This window comes from Erythrolamprus reginae, chromosome 11, assembly GCF_031021105.1.
Source record: "Erythrolamprus reginae isolate rEryReg1 chromosome 11, rEryReg1.hap1, whole genome shotgun sequence".
NCBI lineage: Eukaryota > Metazoa > Chordata > Lepidosauria > Squamata > Dipsadidae > Erythrolamprus > Erythrolamprus reginae.
Window position 1 is genome coordinate 24,039,689 of NC_091960.1, and position 23,724 is coordinate 24,063,412.

A 23,724-nucleotide genomic window follows, 5' to 3' on the forward strand; every position below is an offset into this window, starting at 1 on the left:
TGGATCCTTCATCAAACAGTAAGATCATCATTTTTGCTGGACGTGGCACTCTTTTGCAGGTGGGGAAAAATGGCTTAGAAAGACTTGGCCAATGTGAAGAAAAGAGTAGAAGGCTGAAAGAAAACAGGTATGGCCAAAGCTGCCATGGCAAACACCCAGTGCCTGCGCAAAGGAGCATCCAGTGCCAGGATGCTCTATAGTGGCGGGGTAGCCTTGCCCTTTCCAATGGCTACTAAAGCCAAATCCATCTCTTCTCCTCCTCCTTTGAGCTTCTTAATTTTAAATTCCAATTGGGTCATGATGATTATTGCTCATCATGACCCATTTTCTGGGCTTGTCTCTTCCTCCAGAAAAGGGGTGCGTGGCCCTTTAAGAGGGCGCCATTCTAAGACCAGTCCTAACGTGCTCCAACCTCCACAGGATGGGCCTCGACTGCGCCGGCGCGAAAGGGAGGAGGACTAGGAGGAGCCGAAAAAAAGGGCAGGGCGATGAGATGAGGGGCGTACGCATGCGCAGGGCGCATGCGCACTAGTGTTTTCCCCGCCCCTCTCGGCTTGGGCAGGTCTCTGCAGCTTTAAGAGGGTCGCGCGGCCTGGAGGGTCCAGTCGACCGTCGCCTCAGTTTGGCCTTGGTTGCTTTTCCTTCTCTTTTCTTTTTTTGTTTTCTTTCTCCCCGTGGAGGGCTCGGACTACTGGAGCTCCTGAGGGAGGCGCTGTGCCTCAGCCCAGACGCCGCCTCGCGCGCCTCCCGAAGGCGGCTGGGGAGCCATTCCCGGAGTGCCCTCTGAGGGGGCCGCAGCGCCCACGCCCATCCCCCTCGGCCTGGGAACGAGGAAGAGGGCAGCCTTCCCCTCCCCCTCCCCATTGGCGGAGGCCCCCCAAAATGGCGGCGGCCAAGGAGGCGGGGCCAGGACCGCGCGCCAGAGTGAGTGGGCGGGGCTAGGAGGTGATCTAGGAGAGGGAGGTGGGAGCCTGATTGAAGTTCAGCTGGAGGGTCTACAATGGAGTGCAGGGAGGTGGTGGAGCTAAGACACATGGGGAGGGTCCCTACTGGGGGTCGGATGGATGACGCTGGAGAGGATGTCGGTGTGGGGGGGTGTAGTGGAGCTGGTGGGTGGGGTCCAGCAGTGTTGACCCAGGCCATGAGAACCTGCAGAGCCTGAAGAGAGGAATTGTGGGAAGGGTCATTTGCCAGAGGATCTTTGGAGGGTGGCCTTGATGCATTTTGGGGGTCTGACCCCTTTTGGTGGCAGGAAAAGGGAGCAAAGGGGATTAAGGATACTATACGTAGGTGGATGGGGGAAAGCTTTGCTTTGGAGCAAAGCCAGAGAGGAGTTTTTCTTGGTGGCAGCAGGTTGGGGATGCACCTGTCCCAGAGAGAAGGCCCTGAGAGTTGAGCAGCTGGAAGGTAACAGGCTGAGAGTAGAAAAGTTGGATGGGGGGGGGGGTAAAAGGAAGACAGGATATGTGTATGGGCAAAAGGGTGTTTGGGTACCAAGAAAATGGGGGTAAAAGGTCATTTGCATTCAGATTTATTCTTGCTAGTTAACATCTTGAGATTGGTGGAGCCAAAAGGCATTGGTAGGTTAACAGTTACAAGACATATGGTCTTAGGTATGTACCTCTGCAACCTTCTTTTTGGAGGATACTGCTAGATTACAGTATTTCTTAAAAGAGTAAAGTGATGACTTGTATTGATTTTTATTATGTCTCCTTTTTGGCCCATGACTGGAATCTTTAAAAGAGGCCTTTGTGATATTCAGCCTAGCAAACCTGTTTGAATTTGTGACTTGCCAAATACTGAATAACATCAGGGTGGGGGGTTTCCTGCTAAATGGACAGGTGGATTCAACTTGGTGAGCTTGACATTAATGGGATGTACGGTACTTCTATGGGAGTTTCATGCAACCTTGGTGTTGGTTCTATTTCATTTTACTGGACTATAATAATGAGTAATGTTTCCCACATGTAGTCTAAGCTGTCTGACCATTTTTTAAAAAAAATAGCATGTTGGAATATTGTCACACACACATGCACTTGTACTTCATTGTGATATTATTTTTAATAAGCGTAAGACTAATATGCAGGGTAAAGTATGTAAAAAGGTTTTATCATCAGTGCTCAGATTAGAGTCCCTAGTTAGAAAAAAATAAATTATAAATTTTATGTTTTTTAAAAAAAAAATGGATAAAAGCACAATGAATATCAAAATCCTGCTATTGGTAATGACATTTTGATTCTCTTGGCAAATAAAGAACTTCAATTACAGAGAAAGGAACTAGTATGTAATTGAGCAATCTATTTTAAACTTTCTCTTCTGCTGGTCAAACTACAGTACATGCCTTTTCCACTAGAATTTTGCTGCAGTCCCACCTATGTTTTGTGATGTCATAGCATGGAAGAGATGGAGTTTGCTGTATCAAATAGAAAGTATGCCTGCTAATATGCTTGTGTTTGGGATGAAGGTGAAGATTCAGGCTATGTGTGTGAGCTGCTTGCAATTTTAGCACAAGTTTTAATTGATATTTCCTATCAATAACATTTGCTTTGGCTTGGATCTTTAAAAAACATAACCATTTTAAGTTTATGGAAAGGAGCTTTGGTTTTTCTCCCTAAAAAATTAACTCCTAAGAACTGGGGGATTCATGGAATATATGAAGAGGCTGCAAATAGAATTCTGCAATTAAGATGAATTACAGACAATTGCCTCTTTTATATGAATGGAAAGCCAACTTGAAATCTATGCCAGTATTTTGTGTCACTAACATGTTGGATGGCATCTCTTATAATTAATGCAGAATTTGTATAAATAGACTTTTATTAGATGCCAGCTACCACATGCATATAATAGTTTATTCTTGTCAAGGAAAAATCTATCTCATTTGATTAGCTGTCAGGATAATAATGTAACTGCATTTTAATTGAAGTAGCCATTTCTTGTACTTAATACACATTTTATTTTAACCCTGAGTAATGCCCTTAGATTTGAGTAGCTGGGCAAGTTAACAGTAATTGTCTCATTGTGATTCTAAATTATGTTAAAATGATACGTGCTTAGAACTTTTACACTAGTGTCAAATCAATTTGTTCATTTCGTAGTTTAATTTTCCTACTATAAAGTTTTATTTTACATATTTGCTATAGCTTTTCTGTAGAAATAAGGACATATTCTTCATAAGAACTGTAAAAATCTTACCTTCCTAGTTATTCTGATTGTTGTTTTTGTTATTAATTTGCCAAAGGCAGAATATCACATTATTTAAATTTTGCATTGTTACCCTTGGCTTTGCTAATACAGTGATCCCTCGATTTTCGCGATCTCGAGCTTCTCGAAACGCTATATCGCGATTTTTCAAAAAATAATAAATTAAAAATACATGCGTGGTTTTTTTCTACACCACGGTTTTTCCCACCCGATGATGTCATAGGTCATCACCAAGAGTCACTTCTCTGTCTCTTTCTCTTTCTTTCCTGTCATTCTCTGCTTCAATCATTTTCTCATTTCTCTTTCCCCCCCTTTTTTCTATCATTTCTCTCTCTCTTCCTTCCACTCTTCTCTCTCTCTCTTTCTTCCTCTCTCTCACTCTCTTCCTTCCTTTCTCATCTCTTTCTGTCTTTCCTTCTCTCTCTTTCTCTATCTCTCCCCCTCTTGCTCTCTCTCTTTTTCTCACTTTCCCTCTCTCGTGCACCGAGCGGTGGGCAGGTGAGCGGCGGGCGGGCGGCGGGCGGGCAGGCGGCAGACAAGCGGCGGGCGGGCGGCGGACAAGGGGCGGGCGGGCGGCGGGCGGCGAGCTGTATGTAGCGGAAGTAAAAACACCATCTGCGCATGCGCGCCCTTTTTCCATGGCGAGCGGCGAGCTCACCCGCCATGGAAAAGTGGCGCGCATGCGCAGATGTTGTTTTTACTTCCGCACCACTATATCGCGAAAAATCGATTATCGCGAGGGGTCTTGGAACGTAACCCTCGCGATAATCGAGGGATCACTGTACATCTAATTTCATCTTCTTAAATTGGATATTGATAGTGATTCAGTTTGAAATATCTTTTCAATGCTTGCTTTGAATGCTTCCCCCCTGCCCCCAGATATAAAACCATCATATTATTTATCTTAGAGGAGTTGCTGGAGAAAAATTAATGAGACTTGCATAAAACTGTTGCATGCTAAACATTTCCCAGAAAAGAATATTCAGTATGATTATGGTTGTGTTGGTAAGTTTTATGGTTGTCAGTCATTGCACAGTAATGTTGAAATTAAATTTTCCAAACTTGTGAATTCATGAGGCTTGCATTTTAAATTTAATTTAATTTAATTTTTATATTACCATGCCTTTGGAAAAACAGTAAACTTTTATTGAATATCAAGAATCAAATCAGGGTTTCTAATTAATTGTGGTTCCTGGCCAAAACTTGGAAGCATCAATTATTAAGAGATTGCGTTCATATAATTTGAAAAAATATGGCATAGCCAAGAGGGCTTCTTCAGAACAAATTATTTGGAATTGATTATTTGCATCAACTTGATTGGCCAAGTGAGTTGGTGTGCCATATGTTCAAAGCAACTTCAATGGCTTCAAATCTAGATTAGGAATGAAATCAAAGTAATACAAAATACAACTCTTGCTACTCTAATGTAATGCAATTTTTCATAGCTTATTGCCTCCCAGATACATTATTTGCATTGTGGTTATAAGAATATAATAACTAGCTAATTTTCAGTCTCAATGTAACTGGAAGGTGCCAGTTGGGAAGAATTTTTACTACTAGTATTACATTTAGAAAAAAATATTTCTTAGTTGTCCCCATGGCCTGAAAGCAAAAGTTATGCCAAACCTTTAAAGACTGTGTAATTACATTTTTACAGTACATGAAGTTGGGTTATATATTCATAACTACAAATTATATCAATAGTTTTCTGCTTTTATTTCAGAAATCTTAACTTCATTGGATGGTGTATACTGTCTGCAAAATATAAAATTGCCTCAAGTTAAAGCAGGATTGTTTTGTGTTTAGTAAAACTAAGCTAAAATAGTATCAATCATATTTTTACATTGTATCAGTATATGATACATTTTTTAAATACAGTAGTTAAAAAGAATTGGACTTTTGAGAGTGAAGGCATTCTTCTATACCATTCATTCTACTTTGAATTTAGTTCCAGTTATTTCATTTGGGCATATTTAAATAATATCTAAATAGGATTACAGAGCAAGGATTACACTATCCAACTACCATGGATATTTTATTAGCATATTTTAAACTTCATATTGCAAAACATTTAAAGCATAGCTTAATAATTATTTGGAGGGGGATATTTATATTTTTAAAAGATGGAATAAGTCATTAAATAAAGCACATTTATCTTACTGAGACTTTAAGGGAAATATTAGGATATTAGAAACATTACTGTAGTATGCCTGAAGCTTTAATTTCAGACTTGACTAGGAATACAGTATAGTCATTACACTTCCTAGTTTGATAATGTTATACTAATTGATTAGGGATGTTTTCCATTTCTGAAAAACACACCTTTTCACTTTCATTGAGAATATGACAATATGTACAGCTTACCCAAAGAAAAGTGCACTCCTTTGCTGACTTAAAAGTAATTGTTTTTGAAGCTCTTTGCTTGTTTTCTTATTTTTATATCTCTGAATTCTACTTTTCAGCTAGTAGGTTGAAGATAGTTTACACCTTTAAATTTATAAGCATAATGCAAAAGGGAAAGGGAAGAAAGATAAAAGCATAGTTAAATGTTTTATTCATATTTGAAAGTGAAAAAATTATTTTAGCTATTGTTTACCCAAAACCCCTGTGAATATTTTCACCAGCAAATGCTTGTATGATTTTATTAATAAATGTTTCAATTCTGTAAACCACATGTTTAGATGTATCCCGGTAATTCCCAAAGTTTTATCTATAAAAACATAATAGTATGGTTTTCATGTGGTCATTTACCAAATTCACTCAGCAGATGTGCCCAATCATGAGGTGAGTAGATTATATTCCAAGACCCAAATATATTTTGAATTAATGCATAATTGTTACATTTTTATTTCTTTAATTCATAGCAAATGGCAGCCTTTTAATGATTTGAACAGATAGCATTTGGATGAGGAACCATTTGGAAATCCCAGGGCTGTAGACTAGACTGGAAAATTTAAAAATATCCTACAAGAATGCAATAAGAAATTATTTTATATTATGCCAATAATACAACAGCATAGATCACCCATGTATTCATCAGGATTTGAGCTTGGTTCAAAGGAGACCTTTCCTTTTTCTTGGACGCTTACCAGTTGAAACTATATAATCAAAGATAAAATAATTTAAATGAACATCGCAGAGTACAATCAATTATCCAAAGTGTCCCTTTGCCTAGGCTGGACAATTCTGTCACCCAGGTAGCTACCGGTAGTTATAGTATAGTAATCCCCCAGGGCACAGGTGAGTTACCTGCATAGGCTTCGTTTGCATAGACAAATATATGATTTTCAACTGCTTGTTGAAAAATCGTGGTGCTTATTGGGATCCAAACACAGAATACACTACAGGTTCCATGATCTGTCTAGCAGGAAAGCTGGATTTGGGAACATACTAAGCACATGCAGTATGCAATCTGTTGGTCACTTCCAAAGGCCTCATTGCAGGCTATTAATTCTAAACAGCCAGAATGTGATAACAGGAGATCTGGGACAGGAATTTCATGGGACTGATTTAGTCTGCTGGGATCTGAAATATAGGCTGCATTGCATACACTACATCATTGCTAACAATAATAATCCGGCTGGCTGGCTGGCTATGCGACCAGCCATAATGCATTTGCTATTTCTGCTTTTACTATCAATGATTCTGTTTATGTGGGTTTCTTTATTATTTTATAATGTTCTCAGATTAATGAGGCTTTTACATTTTTAACAATTATGGTAACCCATGAAATTTTACATATCAAGGAAAAGTCTGATCAATGAGTAACAGATTTGGGGAGTGTGAGAGAGAGAGAGGAAGGGAGAGAGAATTGGATTTGTTTTTTTAAAGGAAAGCAATTCATTCTTGATAGTTGTGGATGTTCTGATGAGATTTTCCTCTTTTTCTGTATTGGGGGAATGCGTAGATACTCCATGAGTCAAATGGCAGTTTCAAGAGAGAAAGAGTTTTTATAGCAAAAATGAATTCATCCCAACACCCCAATAACAAAGCCTTGTTTTCTCTTTCTTTCCCATCCCTTCTCTTTTAAAACTTTGGGATCATCCACTAAAAATCACTTGTGTCAATACCATAGAACTGTTCATAAATTTGACAATCTGAAATTGCTTCAATTGCAACTCCATTATAGTAACTTTGACTATGTTATTTGCCAAGTGGACTTAGACAAAAAATAGGGACCATGGCTATATATGCATATGCACAGAGAAAGACACCCCTCACCACCACCCCCAACCCTAATTGAATGCTTTTCTTGAAAGTGTGTGTATGTGTAATGTTTTCTTTTCAAAAAGATTGGGAATATTGAATAAGTGAAAATACTGCTGAAATCTTATGTGCATGTTTTAAAAACTGGATTGACTTCAAGGGGATTTTCAATCTCTTCTTTTTTTGTCCTCTGGTCTTTGGTGTCTCTGATTGAGGGGAATTCCAAACCCATTTGTAATATGACCCAAGGGTCTATACTTTTCTATATTGTTACAAAATCAGTGATTTCTTTGTGTGTGTGTGTGTGGAAATTTACATTGAGACATTCATATGCTCCTACTCTTGCCCCATGCAGATTTTTTGCTACAGAGGTGCTTTTGCATCTAGAGAGCTGGTTTGGAGTAGTGGTTAAGGTACTGGTGTAGAAACCAGGAGACTGTGAGTTCTAGTCCTGTCTTAGACATAAATGCCTGCTGGATGCCAGTCATTTTCTCTCAACCCAATCCACTTCACAGGGTTTTTGTTGGGAGAATAAGAAGAAGATATGTTGCCACCCTGAGTTATTTATCAACTAATAAAATGGAAGATAAAAATCAAACATCTCAGATTAAACCTTGGATTCTCCAGGTGTGGCTGAGAAATAATGCTGCCTGCTATTGGTACCTCTAGACCAGGGATCGGCAACCTTAAACACTCAAAGAGCCACAAACGTCCTAACCAGAAGCTCCCCATTCAATTCTTGAGCCAGCCGGAAGGCCAGTTTCCCCACCATAGAGTCTCCTAGCATGGTGTCCTTTTTCCTCTGCTGACTGGAAGTCCAATTCCCTCACCATAGAGTTGTCTCCTAGTACTGTATAGTTCTTTTCCTTTTACTGACCAGCAACAAGGAGCCGCAGCAGAGGGATGAAAGAACCACATGTGGCTCCACAGCTGCTGGTTGCTGACCCCCGTTCTAGGCTTACAGATCAACACATGGTTTTATCTGGAAAAGCCAGTTTCTTATCACTGTAGTGTTCTCATGATTTTGGTGTTTAATACTTGGAACTTTCATGAGCATAGTTGGAGGAAGTGGAACAAAGTGATAAAACAACAGCAAAGCAGTGTTCCTGCTACAAGGAATCACTCTGCATATCCCAGACATTGATTGCATTACTCTCTTGAGCAAAACTGCTGATAGTGTTTGAGGAAAACAAGTTATTGCTGAAATAGAACATAAAACTTAGGTATAATTATTACATATGGCTAATACTGAACTAGAAGTTGACAAGATGTAAGTAATCAAACACAAATGTAAAATAATTACATTTTTTTCACATGTAAAAATAAATTTAGTAGGGTGCTTTTAAAAAATCAATTTCTATACAAAGCTGAATTAGACCGTTTTAGAAGATATTGGTCCAAATTATATAGCTGCTTGTATTAGTGATCTAATATTGCTGGAATATTTTGCTGATAAATTTGCACGAGCTCAAATTTGTCCCTTTTGAAAAGCAGCTTCAAACATGTATCTGTGTGAGTTATGAATCTCATTTTATATTTGTGTTTGTGTCTTCTATTTATTAAAGTATAAATAACAGAATCATGCACACCCTTGAGGAATTCTGTGTTGGTTTAATTTCCCATATTACTCCTCTTTTTTAAAAAAGCTGTTGGAATATGTGACATTTTTCTTCATATCTTGACAAACTTTGACTATTGATAGTCAAGCTGCCATTAAGGAAAAAAAAGTAGAACAAGTACAAAAACATTGCTGTTGATTCAAGATACTGATACTGTTATTATTACCTACATCTTATGTAGTTAACCCTCTTACCCTAATTGCTTGGTTCATCCTATTCTTGAACAATTTGAACAACTCAGCATTTCCACCTGACTTTGCCTTGCTTGAGAAAACACGAAACAGGCATGTATTGTATTTTCCACTTGCCTTGAACAGCTCCTTTAAGTGGGGAACTATAATCCATTTTTAGCTGAATTGGGTGAACAGTGCGGTCAGGCGGTAGGCAGGGAAAGCAAGTAGAATGCTTGGCTGCATAGCTAGAGGTATAACAAGCAAGAAGAGAGAGATTATGATCCCACTGTATAGAGCACTGGTGGGACCACATTTGGAATACTGTGTTCAGTTCTGGAGACCTCACTTACAAAAAGATATTGATAAAATTGAATGGGTCCAAAGACAGGCTACAAAAATGGTATCCATCCTAAAATAAAATACATGTACAGGAAATAGTATAAGGGCAGACTAGATGGACCATGAGGTCTTTTTCTGCCGTCAATCTTCTATGTTTCTATGAGTTGCCCAATGCTGGGAAAGTTCTCGGATAAAGTTGGCAGTTGCAGTTGCATTGAGACGTTGAAGAGGATGAGCATGCAACAATCCTCCCCTTGCAGTTTTGGTGGCTGACCGGCTGGCGCTAGACACAGGCAGCTGCAACAGCTGCTAAGGCTAGGGGGCTCTGCACTTCCAGCAGAACCTTCCTGAGTTCACAGCTCTCTCCTTAGTTGCTCTCTATGGCTGTCCTGACCTCTAGAGGTTCACTTCCTGTTGGAAAAGCTGCTTTTCCTGCAGCAGGTATATGCAGCAGGCTGGCTCTTTGTTACCCACTGCACTTCTTTCTCCTCTCTCTTTAGATGCTATGAAGGTAGGAATTGAGACCCTGCAAAGGTTTCCTGAAAAGGCATTTGCTTGTGGAGTGACCATGGTTTCTCTGAATGATAAATAGGAGTTTCTCAAGCCTAGGGGAGGGAGGAGGGGACTGTGATATTAGCAAAAGTGGTTAACATTCACCATCACCACCCCCTCTCATCAGTGTGTCCCAGGGCTGAGATCTACTGCCTAGACATTATTTTGTCAGGGATTAGGAGTAACTGAAATGTTGATGCTGTTGCATGAATGATTTGCCTATTCACTTTTTTTTAAAAAGAAGCAGTTTGTCTTAAAAGCATGCTACATGCAAGTTGAAAATGTGTTGTTATGGTTCTTCAGTTTCAGAAGAAATGCTGAAGTTCTGAGAACTTGCTACAATAGAGTAAAACACTATTAGGTCATAGACATTTCTTCCCTCCCCCCCCCCCCCCCAAAAAAAATATTGTATTGCTGCATGTCAGTCTTGTCAGTCTCAATTTGTTAAGATATGCCACTTCTATTTAGATATTTGAATTAAATATGCATTGTCTATAAAAACTGTTGGAATATTTGTTTTACATTTCAATGTTGCCCTATCTTAATGGGATCAAGGTTTTGGTTATTTCCTAATGGAATTGGGGTAATAACAAGTCACAATATTGGGAAAAGTTGATTAAATGTAATCTGTCTGATAAAGGGATTATTTTATTACTTTATTAATTTATTATAAAGTCCCTAGGGAGTTGGGTGGCATACAAATTTAAATAAATAAGTTAGTAAGTGAATAAATAAATAAATAAATAAATAAATAAATGTTAATAAAAGGAAACAGTTCAACGCTGAAGCACAAGGGGCCAATTACTATGGTAGCATTTCAAGGATTAGTAGAAAAGACATCTTCCCTAAAAAATGCTAGTTAATATTAACAGTACTTAACTAGTTGCATCAGTAGATCTGAAGGGTGCTTCCAGTATTTCTATTTTTATATGCTGCTCTTCTGAAACAGAATGACTTGGTAATTTTCACAACCCTGCAGAGTAGGCCAGTATTTTTAATTCCATATTGCAGATGGAGGACTGCATTTAAACAATGTACATGGTCATCCACCTTTACTTCAGTAACTCTTTACATTTCACAGCACTTCAGTAATATCAATATTAGGATAACTATTCACTTATATTATCTGTCCTGATGTATCTTTTCTGGGGTATTTCTTTTGAAATAGTCTTTGGGATACAGTATATAAGTTGTTGTAGATCAGATGCAATTCCTATTATGGACCTTACACTATGCATTCTGTATAATGTAAAAGAAGGTCCACATTATTGCTAATGTGACTTTATTCCATATTCTAGCCACCTCATGTCCATTAGCCCACTCAGAGTCCATTTTGGAGTGAGTGGCATATAAATACAATACATAAATATAAATACAATAAATAAATTCTTCTTCTGATAAAATATTGATGTAAATATATTTACTTTTTCTAAGTAAAATTCATTTATATAAACATGTATATTTACCCATCTAATATTTACACATCATTGATGGTGAAATAAAAATTAAGTCTGTTAAGATAATTTCATTTATTGCATTCATTCTTTTCCAACCAGTTGCCTCCTATTTATGTATTTCCTTTAATTTAGTTTTTCTACTGTTAGAGTATAGGACCAAATAAAAGCATATATAACGTAGAAAATTCATAATTATAATATTCAACTTTTTATTTTTATGAAAATATAATGGCTTTATTACTAATTTTGAGAGCTAATAGAAAATATAGTAATACTTTTCTCCAGAAATATAACTCACAAATATTCCAAAAAAAGTTTGCAATGCAGCAAACTGTTGATAATATATACTAAACCCCAGGACACCTTTATTTCAATTTATGTTTGTCTGAAATCACTAGGACAGTTTGTTTAAAAGAAGTGCTAGAATTAAATGGGAGAGTAGTTTAGGCTTTGCCTTGCAAAAAGGCAACCTGTATAACAATTGTGCCTTTTAAAGTGTTATTTGTAAAGTTATCAGATCATTTAACATGCAATTCTTTTCTTGTGCAGAAAGGATTAGTTCTGCTTTTAAATCTGCCCAACTCCATGCCTGCAGATAAATTGGAAGATATCATCCAGGGTCTCCTGAATGATTTTGGTGTTGGGGTTAGTTATGGTATATTTAAAATAAATTTTAAACATTTTTTTTATTTTATTCATGGATCTGTAAATTACACATAATTTGGCAATGTTTATATAGGTAATCAAGTAACATATGTTTTGCACAATTTGGGACCTGAAAGCATAATAATAGGAATCCAGAGGTGGGAGAAAATATTTTGAAATAGTGAGAAGCAAATGTGAATTTGGTCTGGAGCAACAATTCCTAATCTGGATGTCCTCTAGACCAGTGTTTTTCAACCAGCGTGCCGTGGCACACTAGTGTGCCGCGAGACATGGTCAGGTGTGCCGCGAAGCTCAGAGAGAAAGAAACCAAGAGAGAAAGAAAGACAGAAAGAAAGAAAGAAAGAAAGAGAGAGAGAAAGAGAGAGAGAGAAAGAAAGAAAGAGAGAGAGAAAGAGAACAAGAGAGAAAGAGAACAAGAGAAAGAAAGAGAGAGAAAGTAAGCGAGAGAGAGAAAGAAAGAGAGAGAAAGAAAGCGCGCGCGAGAGAGGGAGGGAAGGAGAGAGAGAGAAAGACATAGAGGGACATATGGAGGGAGAGAGAAAGAGAGCAAAAAAGAGAGGAAGAAAGGAAGAAAAAGAAAGGGATGGAGAGAGAGAAAGAGGAAGGAAGGGAGAGAAAGAGGGAGGGAGAAATAAATAGAGCGAAGGGGAGGAAGAGAGAGAGAGAATTTTTTTGTCCAAACTTTTTAAGCCCCCCCCCCCCCCCCCGGCTCAATGTACCCCAGGGTTTCGTAAATGTAAAAAATGTGCCGCGGCTCAAAAAAGGTTGAAAATTACTGCTCTAGACATATAAACCTGAACTTCTAGAATTCTTAATGAAGGCCAGGTTAGTTGAGGGAGTCTGAGCTTGAGAAAATTTGTCAACCTGGAAGTCAAATACAGCAGGAGAATTACATTTTCCTTTTATGAGAGACAAAAAAACAGTTCTATAAAACAGCAGTGGACTCCTGTTGACAGAAAGGTGGGTGAAGTGAGAAAGAAAGCATCAAATCTTTTTTTTACTACATTTTATTCAGAAGTAATTTATGTCACTTAAAGGAAGTAGGTGGAAAAGTTTGAGAAGTTAGAATTTATTTATTATTTAATTAATTAATGATATTTCTCTGCCACCCAATTCCCTAGGGACTCAGGGCAACCCCCCCCTCCCAAAAGCATGAATCAGTATAAAAACATTTCAATTTAAAATAATTGCAGCCATCCATACATCAATGAGCTGACCTCGCTAGTCATTCCCCTGAGGTCAGTGGCCCCAGGCCTGTCGGAAAAGTCATGTCTTTACGGCTTTCTGGAAGGCCAATAAGGTGTGGGATCTCAGGAGGTAGCTGATTCCAGAGAGTTGGGGCAACCACAGAAAAGGCTCTCCCCCATGGACCCGCCACTCGACACTGTTTAGCTAACGGGACCTGAAGAAGACCAACCCTGTGGGATCTTACAGGTTGCTGGGAGGTATGTGGTAAAATCGAATTACTATACAGGGAACTCAGAAGTAAACCTTACTGAAGAAAGCTGGACAAGATTTTGGAATCACCTCAATGGTGAATTGATTTTGCTTTTGCAGCTGGTACTTTGAGTTGGTGACTATCCTGGTCTCTTAGGTTTTGCAGGTTTGTCAGCTCCTGCATATAACATAGTAATATTGTAAAGCCAGCTTTATTATTTGCTTTATTTCAATAAATGAAATGCTCCATTTAATGTACTAACCTAACCTTTGTTTGAATGAACGTTGGCAATACATGTATAACTAAACTTTTTTTTACCAGTCCCGTCTATAGGCAGTGTGTAAGCATACAGTTTTCTATAGAAGTAAATAGCTTCTTTTGGATATAAATGCATATATAAGTGAAAACCATATTTTATTTAAAAAGTATTGAATGCTTTTCTTTTACTGTAGCAATAAACAGTTTATTTTTTAAAAAGTTTAGAAACAACTGCTTTCATGTTCAAAATACCTTAAAATTATCCAGATTGTATAATCTGAAAAGATTTCTTACTTACTTTCAATTGATGTTGGAGGTAATTCTTTGGCAGTTAACATTTGCAATAAATTTGTAAGTTGAGAACATGCAGATTAATAATGTTTTTTAATTATTAATTTACTCATTACTCATCTGTGAATTTTATATGTGTTTAGAGCAATTTGAGTTCACCTGAAATCCTGTGAATTTAGTATTTTCAGCACAAAGTTGTGAAGATGTAGTATCCTTTCTCATGTAAACTCTATGCCCAAGCAATAACAAATGTATTTATTTTAGAAGCAAAGTATTTGCATTTTCACTTTTAACTTATTGAAAATTTTGTTTTGAATGAATGCATTGTTAACTTTTGTAAACATATTGCAAATTTTGCAATTCCACAAACAGTGGAATTCAGAGTTTATATTTCTAAAGCAGTAATAATAGAATATATAATTCTTAGGATTTTACCTTAGAACCAGATCTAAATGGTTTTACTAGACTTCAGTTTTATTCTTTTAACAATTTGGAATCAAAACTGTATAAGAAAAATGTTGAAGCAAAAATGAGAGAGAATAAAATGCCACTCAAAAATGAAGAGGGTCTTTGCCCTTTCTCATCAAAACATAACCCATCTAAAATACCGTATGTTATGATAGTAAAAATTAAAACAAAACTCTCTAAATGGATAAAACCTGTTTTAAAAGGAAACAATTAAGTTGGGCTAAACATACAGTATACGTTTATAGAATACCAAAAAGGACAACTCAGGGAAAATAATAGGTTTTCCAGCTTGCCTTTCCAAAAAACCCCCCCTAAGTTTCATGACAAAAAACTGTTTCCATTGGCAACTCTGTCCTAATCTTGTGCCTTTCAGTTGTGTTGTTTGATTGCTCTTTAGGGGCCATATCTGTCTGTCTTCATTGAAAGTTGGGAGTCATAATCCTGTACAACTGCAGGACATAAAGTTAGGGAGAAGACTGATATAGACCAGACCAGGAAGTTGTAGTTGGTTGAAGTATTTGCTGCTGTTCTGAGGAGAGGAAAAGTGTCCAGAGTCAGTGTTTGTGAGTTGGGCAACCATATAAATCTGTTTAATAAATCCAATCAAATAAAAAAAATGAGAGTAGAATTCTGGATAAGTTTACAGCCAAAATAAATTATTTTCCATTAAAAATCTGTAAATTGTTGTGCTACTGCCTGGTCCAAACAACTTCTAGAAATGATTCCTAAAGCACTATTGCCAGTCTCCCAAAATGGCCAGACCAAGTGAATATTACCTGGAACTGACTGAAGCTCTCAGCCATGGTTGCAGGTTACTATGCAGAGATACCTGTGTTTCAAAACTTAAAAGATTGCAGATGCTAGATGAAGCCTTCAACCTTTGAAGGTATCATATTTTGGGGGAGTCCCTAAAGGATCTTGCTCAACATTAACTGCCTTCAATACCATCGACTATGTTATCCTTCTACGACGATTGGAGGGACTGGGAGTGGGAGGCACGATCCTGCAGTGGTTCTCCTCCTATCTCTCTGGTTGTTTGCAGTCGGTGTTAGTGGGGGAGGGGGGCAGAGGTCCACCCCTCGGCCTCTCCCTTTGTGGGGTGCCGCAGGGGTCCGTCCTCTCCCCCCTATTATTTAACATCTACATGAAGCCGCTGGGTGAGATCACCCGTCAGCATAGGGTGAGGTTTCACCAGTACGCTGATGATACACAGTTTTACATCTCCACCCCATGCCAATTCAGTGAAGCGGTGGATGTGATGTGCTGGTGCTTGTAGGCTTTAAGAGTCTGGATGAGGGCCAACAGGTTCAAGCTCAACCCAGACAAGACTGAGTGGCTATTGGCATTTTCTCCTAAGGACTATTCCATCTGTCCAACCATCGTCCTGGGGGGAAAACATTGTCCCCCTCAGATAGGGTCCGCAACTTCGGTGTCCTCCTGAATCCACAGCTGAATCTTGAACTGTTTGGATGGTATGACTGTTTTATAATGGGTTTTTATAATTGTTTTTAATATTCGATTTGTGCTTTGTATTTGTTGTGAGCCGCTCCGAGTTTTCGGAGAGGGGCGGCATGCAAGTCTAATAAATTATTATTAAATTATTATTATTGAACATCATCTCTCGGCTGTGGCCAGGGGGACCTTTGCCCAGGTCCGCCTGGTACCAGTTGCTTTGTATTTGTTGTGAGCCGCTCCGAGTTTTCGGAGAGGGGCGGCATTCAAGTCTAATAAATTATTATTAAATTATTATTATTGAACATAATCTCTCGGCTGTGGCCAGGGGGACCTTTGCCCAGGTCCGCCTGGTACCAGTTGCGACCCTATCTGGACCCGGAGGCTGTATGCACAGTAGCTCAGGCTCTCATCACCTCCCGTCTTGATTATTGCAACGCGCTCTACATGGGGCTACCCTTGAAAAGTGTTCGGAGACGCCAAATGGTCCAGAATGCAGCGGCGCAGGTTGTCATGGGTTCACCTCGATACACCCATATAACACCTATACTTCGCGAGCTGCACTGGCTCCTTATTAGTCTCCGGGCACAATTCAAGGTGTTGGTTATCACCTATAAAGCCCTATATGGCTCAGGGCCAGATTATTTACGGGACCCTCTCCTGCCACATACCTCCCAGAAACCAATTAGAGCACACAAGAGTCGGCCTCCTCCAGATCCATCAGCTAAACAATGCAGGTTGGTTGGGTCACAGGGGAGGGCCTTCTCTGTTGCTGCCTCAACTTTATGGAACCAACTCCCCCCTGTGGTCCGTACATCCCTCACCCTGCTGGCTTTCCATAAGGCCACAAAGAAATGGCGATGCCGGCAGGCCTGGGGGACCTAAATCAACCACTAGCTTGTCCATGTGTTCGAATTGGTATGAATGCCTAGTATGTATGCTATTGAATTGTCTTTAGTTTTAATTAGGATTTTTGTAATTAGTTTTTTTTACTTCTTTTTATTGTTGTTATTTGTAATTTTATATTGTTATAAGCCGCCCTGAGTCCTTTGGGATTGGGCGGCATAGAAGTCAAATTGCCTAAGTAAATAAATGAACATTAAGAAGAAGAAAGAAGTCCTTCCAGCGCACCTGTATAATAACCCTATCAGTCATGTTCTAACAAAATCTATCAAGAAAACATGGAAGTTGTTTTGGGGCAGAGGTTTAATTGCCAAGATCTTTTCAAAGCGACTCTCAAAATTCCCTTTTTTTCTACAGATAGTTATCTGGTTTCCTGCTAAGTGCAGATGATTTTTTTTCATTGAATATACAGTCAATTCTTTAGTACCCTTTTTTTTACACATGTTTTTTAAACCTATGCTTTAAAGTTCTAAATTCTGCTTGTCTGTCTCTTAACTTACTGTTCTCTACTGCCATCTGTATACCTTGGTCTTGCTTGACAGAAGCGAGGGAAAGTAAACCAGAAAAGATAGTCTCTTGTCCGTTATAGGAAACATCTTTATGGAAAACCCCGTGTTCCAGTTAAAATACATGGCAAGATAATTTGTTGGTTTGTTTGATTATTTGTTTAGTCTACAGAGGTCATGCAATCACTGATATGATGGAAGGACATTTGTAATAGAGTATCTTAATACAATATACCCCTCAGCTATTATGATTTATGTATGGTTTATGTGGGTTGTATGCTTGTTTTTTATTATAAAGGTTTTAAATACTGTTTTTAATATTGGATTTGTACTCTGTATATTGCATGTTGTGAGTCGCTCCGAGTCTACAAATATAATAAATAAATATAATAAAGAGTTAAAACATTGAGTTAATATATTCTTGTTTATCTTTAAAGAACAATCAAATGAACTTTTTTTCTCATTCTATTTAGACTAGAAGTACAGTGGTACCTCTACTTAATAACTTAATTTCTTCTGTGACCAGGTTCTTAGGTGGAAAAGTTTGTAAGTAGAAGCAATTTTTCCCATAGGAATCAATGTAAAAGCAAATGCATGCAAACCCATTAGGAAAAAAAAATAAAAGCTCAGAATTTGGGTGGGAGGAGGAGGAGGAAGAAGAGAAGGAGGATAGTCGCTGCCGAAGGAAGAAGGTGAGGTGAGGGGAATTTTTAAAAATCCAAAACTTTAAGGCTTAAAAAAAAAAGAGGGACTCTGAGGCAGTGAGGAGGAGCACGCACCCCCCGTGCACCCGGCGTGAGGCTGCTTCCCATGCACTGTGCCAGAGAGAGAAACCCAGGCGGGCGAGAGGGGGGACCCTCCTGCTCCTTTGACCAAAAGGCGGCGGCTGCTGCTACCTGCTTCCTCTTCCTCCCCATGCTAAAGAGCTCCCCTCTTCTCTCGCTCGCTCGCTTTGTAGCCGGGGCCTTTCCTTCACTGTGGTGACTCCTCAGTTTGGCTGAAGCCGAGTTGATTTGGCTGGGGCAAAGCACCCTCTTTTGCCTTTCCACACCCAGACGCTCCGGGAGACAACCTCGCACCGGGTGTGTGGGAGGCAGCGCGAGGGAGTCACCACAGCAAAGTGGTTTATTCGCTCTCCAAGCGTCCAGAGAAAGGAAAATGCTTTGTTTGTTCTGGACTGTCAAAGTCTCCTTAAGCGTCTCCTCTGGCAGTGCAGAAAAGCCCGAGATGGCCAGGATTAAAGGGGGAATGGCAGGAAACTGGCTGGGCCTTCGTGCCACTCAAATTTCCTGGGAAATTTTCCAGGCTCGGGTTCTTAAGTAGAAAATGGTTCTTAAGAAGAGGAAAAAAAATCTTGAACACCCAGTTCTTATCTAGAAAGGTTCTTAGCTAGAGGTGTTCTTAAGTAGAGGTACCACTGTATGTGTATAAAACAACATGGTCACCCCCCCCCCCCAAAATGTAAGAATGCCTCTACTTACGAACTTTTCTAGATAAGAACCGGGTGTTCAAGATTTTTTTCCCTCTTCTTAAGAACCATTTTCCACTTACAAACCCAAGGCTCCGAAACTATAACCAGAAAAGGAAGGGAGAAGCCTCCGTGGGGCCTCTAGGAATCTCCTGGGAGGAAACAAGGCTGGAAAAGGCAGGGAGAAGCCTCTGTGGGGGTCTCTAGGAATCTCCTGGGAGGAAACAGGGCCTCCCCCCTCCCTGTGGTTTCCCCAATCGTACTCATTATTTGCTTTTACATTGATTCCTATGGGGAAAATTGCTTCTTATAAACTTTTCTACTTAAGAACCTAGTCACGGAATGAATTAAGTTCGTAAGTAGTGGTATCACTGTATTAGGAGAACAGAAATTTTGGGGAAGAAAATACACTATTCTGTATATCCCCAAGTAAGATAGAGCAGAATGATTAGAAAGTCGTAAATTTTACAAAACTTTTTTTCTTTTGGGAAAATACAATGACAATGGGGGTGGGGAATCCGTTCTCATTACATTGGAAGTGAACTTACTCATAAATTTTACCATAGCAAGGGAACAAATCAAACAGTTTTTTACATTCTGGCCTGGTTGACTGCAAATGAATCTTGACAGTGTCTCCAGCTGGTCACAAATTCCACTTGAACAAAGGCAAATCAATACTATTCCTTAAATAAATTCTTATAGAAGGCAGTGTATCCAAAGTTATTGATACTATTGTGCCTAACATTGACCACTGATTTCTCCTGCAATACTTTCAATGGCTCTCCATCATTCTTAGTGAATTTGCCAGACCTGACAAAGCATATTTAGATTAATAGCTTTATGGTTTTATGTTCGATCAGATAGGTTATACCGCCTTGTGTCAGTTACTGCTCTTACTGGGTTGACTAGACAGTGCTGGTGGCATGTCTGGTTTTTAATTGCTTCTACTTCTAGAATGCATGAAGAAAATGGAATATCCAAAGCTGAATGGTGTGGCTATTGCACTTGCAAGCAAGCTGAACATTACAAGATATTAATGTATGGTATCTAGAATCATTTGTTCATCATAGCCACTTACAATGATAAGAAATTGCAAACGAGGATTATGATGTTTTATTTGATTAGAAATGTTTTGTTTTCAGGGACAGACCTCAGATTTCTTCCTAAACCATCTTTCTTTTAAACACTAACAGGTGGAGAAGCAAGGCCTGGTCCAAGTGGCAGCATAGGGTGCATCAACCTGTGGAATGTCTTCAGGTCAGAAAAATTAACCACAACACTTAAGAGGTTGAATCTAAAATATACTAAACTGTAAAATAATATGAGGATAGAGAAAATTACTCCAGAAGGGAGGATACAAATGATTTGCATAAGATATTTCACCTTTTAATGAGAATTTTTGGAAAAAGTGTCATGCACCTTGTCTATGTAGATATAATTGATTATACCAGTGATGGTAAACCGTTTTTTGTTCAGGTGCCTAAAGGGCATGCATGATAGTGCATGCATGCATGCCCACACTCATGCATTCCCCTCCCCTGCCCATGCATGCACAACCCTTCCCCCACTCCCCACATTTGTAATATGTTTAATGTCCTAATACTTGTGGGTATACAATATTTTTTGTTGTTCCATTGTCTGGAGATTTACTGCAAGCCACATGCCATTACAAAGCTTTGGCTAAAATGTTAAATCTCCAAAAGTTCTTCATTGATTTGTTTGAAACTTTGACACAGCGTTGCATTCGAATATGCACATTTTATGTCAACCTTGGAGGTCTTGTAGTCCAACCCCCTGCTCAATTTGTATTCAGAATTACAGAATTGGAAGGAACCTTGGAGGTCTTCTAGTGGAACCCCTTGCTTAATATAGGGATTAACATTAGAGAGCATGGTGGCATTTGGACATCTCTCTCTCTCTCCCCCTCCCTGTCCTCCCCTGCCTTAAGAGACCGGCCCAACCCATCTGCCAAAAGACAATAAGACCGGCCTACCTCACAGGGAGGGAGATGTCCAAATGTCACCGTGCTCTCTAATGTTAATCCCTATAAACTCTGTTACCTATATAAATAAAATGTAAATGTCCTTTTGTTCATGGTCTGTAATCTCTTAAAGTTCTTCACTGATTGCTTTGAAATTTTGACATGGTAGCAGAGGATTATTATATAGCAATACAGCTTGATAGCACAGGATGGTTACAAGCCATACAAATCAAATAAAAGGTACAGTGTACAGTTACCATGGGCCTTGCTGCTTAATGGTTTCAACTACCACAGGAAATTCCTCAGAACATAAAGGAACCATAGATTATAGCCATAGATACAAACTAAACACTGCCATCTACCATCTGAATAATTCTGTAGTTGTTGCAATCTATATAAATAAAAATGTAAATACAGTAATACCTCGTCTTACGAACCTAATTGGTTCCCGGGGGAGGTTCGTAAAGCGAAAAGTTCGTAAGATGAAACATTGTTTCCCATAGGAAACAATGTAAACTGAATTAATGCATGCAAGGGAAAAAAAAACGCAAAAAAACACCGCCCGGCTGTCACCTTTTGAAACAGCCGGGCGCTTCTCAGCGTTCTCCCAATGCCGAACCCGGAAGTTCGGCAAAAGTTCGGGTTCGGGTAGCCGCCGAGAAGCCCCGGCACCCGGCTATCACCTTTTGAAACAGCCGGGGGGCCTCGGCGTCCTCCCAAACCCGAATGCCAAACCCGAACTTTGCCGAACTTCCGGATTCGGCGTTCAGAAGGCCGCCGAGAAGCCCTGCCGCCCAGCTGTTGTCTTTTGAAACAACCGGGGGACTTCTCGGCGGCCTCCCAAACGCCGACCCGGAAGTTCGGGTTTGGCGTTCGGGTTCAGGAGGACGCTGAGAAGCCCCCTGGCTGTTTCAAAAAGCGACTGCCGGGCTGCGGGGCTTCTCGGCGGCCTCCCGAATGCCGAACCCGGAAGTTCGGCAAAAGTTCGGGTTCGGGTGGCCACGGAGAAGCCCCGCCGCCCAGCTGTCGCTTTTTGAAACAGCCGGGGGGCTTCTCAGTGTCCTCCTGAACCCGAACGCCAAACCCGAACTTCCAGGTTTGGCGTTCGGGAGGCCGCCGAGAAGCCCCCCGGCTGTTTCAAAAGACGACAGCCAGGAAGCGGGGCTTCTCGGCGGCGGGGGCGGGTTCATAAGATGGAAAAAGTTCGTAAGAAGAGGCAAAAAAATTTCGTATGGCGAGGGGTTCGTATCACGAGTTACCACTGTATTCGTTTGTTCATGATCTAAAATCTCCTAAAGTTCATCACATATTGAGCAGGGGGTTGGGCTAGAACATCTCCAAGATCCTTTCCAAGTCTGTTATTCTGAATAAAAAATGAGCAGGAGGTTGGACTAGAAGATCTCTAGGGTCCTTTCCAACTCCGTTACTGTGAATAAATTGAGCAGGGGATTCCACTAGAAGACCTCCAAGGTTCCTTCCAATTCTGTTATTCTGAATACAAATTGAGCAGGGGGTTGGACTACAAGACCTCCAAGGTTGACATAAAAACGTATGTATTCAATTGCAACACTGTCAAAATTTCAAACGAATCGGTGAAGAACTTTTGGAGATTTAAGATTTTTAACAAACATTTACATTTTTATGTATACAGATTTTTGGTTCTTTCTTTGTTTTTAACTTAGTGTTTTCTCTTTATTGCAATGCACTCTACATGGGGCTACCCTTGAAGAATGTTCGGAGACTGCAGATAGTCCAGAATGGGCCTGCCGTGGCTGCAGTCTCCGGTCACAATTCAAAGTGTTGGTTATTGCCTATAAAGCCCTACATGGCTTAGGACCAGACTATCTACAGGACCGTCTCCTGCTGCATACCTCCTAGAGACCAATTAGATCACACAGAGTTGGCCTTCTTTGGGTCCCATCAACTAAGCAATGCAGGTTGGCGGGCCTGTGCAGGAGAGCCTTCTCTGTGGCTGCCCTGGCCCTATGGAACCAACTACCCCCCGATGCCTGTACTGCTCCCACCCTACTGGCCTTCCAAAAGGCCATGAAGATTTGGCTCCTGCCGGCAGGCCTTGTGGCCGTGAACGTTAACATCTAGTCACGGCTGAACTGTTTATTGACTTGGTATGTATGTGTGATTGGATAGTTCGCTAGGGTTTTATAATGGGGTTTTTACTGTATTTATTACTTATATTTGACTTTTGAATAGCTATTATATTATTTATTGTTATAAGCCACCCATGGAATTGGATGGCATAGAAGTCAAATTAAATTAAATTAAATTAAATTAATTTTTTTACTGTTTAGCAATTTTTGTATGTTTCACTTAAAACTTTCTACCTTCTTTTTCAGTGCAATCGATCTGCTTTAGTCCATTCAAATAATGCCTCGCAAAAGATCAAACTTAGGTTATCGTACTCGCACAGCGGAAGCAAAGCGACGAGTAATTGCAAATCAAACTGAGGAAGAACGGGAATCAGCCAACCAGCGTCAAAGACAAAGAATGGCTCAAATACGCGCCAAGGAAACACCAGAGCGACGTGCAGCCAGACTTCTGGATGCACGGCTGCGAGCACGGCGATCGCATTCTGCAGCTTCACATCTGCTTCGTTCTCAACAGAATGAACGCGACCGGCTGAGAGCGTCTGAAACATTTGTAAGTACGTGAATAAGGGCAGCGACATGGCAGTTTTCGGCGTGCAACCAGAAAGAAGTAATAGGAATGAGTTCATACATATCTA

The 23,724-nt window shown here is 39.9% G+C and overlaps 1 protein-coding gene across 3 annotated transcripts in view; it reads left to right on the plus strand.

The window, feature by feature from the left end:
• Positions 1-551: 551 nt before the first annotated feature.
• ZMYM4 (zinc finger MYM-type containing 4) overlaps positions 552-23,724 on the plus strand; it is a 91,582-nt gene continuing 68,409 nt past the window's right edge. For 2 of the 3 annotated variants that reach the window (XM_070763710.1, XM_070763708.1), the window contains exons 1-2: positions 23,022-23,107; positions 23,336-23,639. In XM_070763710.1, the coding sequence (XP_070619811.1) occupies positions 23,367-23,639 (273 nt within the window). In that variant the 5' untranslated portion in view covers positions 23,022-23,107; positions 23,336-23,366. Of the gene's footprint in view, positions 925-20,193; positions 20,258-23,021; positions 23,108-23,335; positions 23,640-23,724 lie in introns of those variants that run through there. The other variant, XM_070763711.1, reaches the window with a different exon arrangement.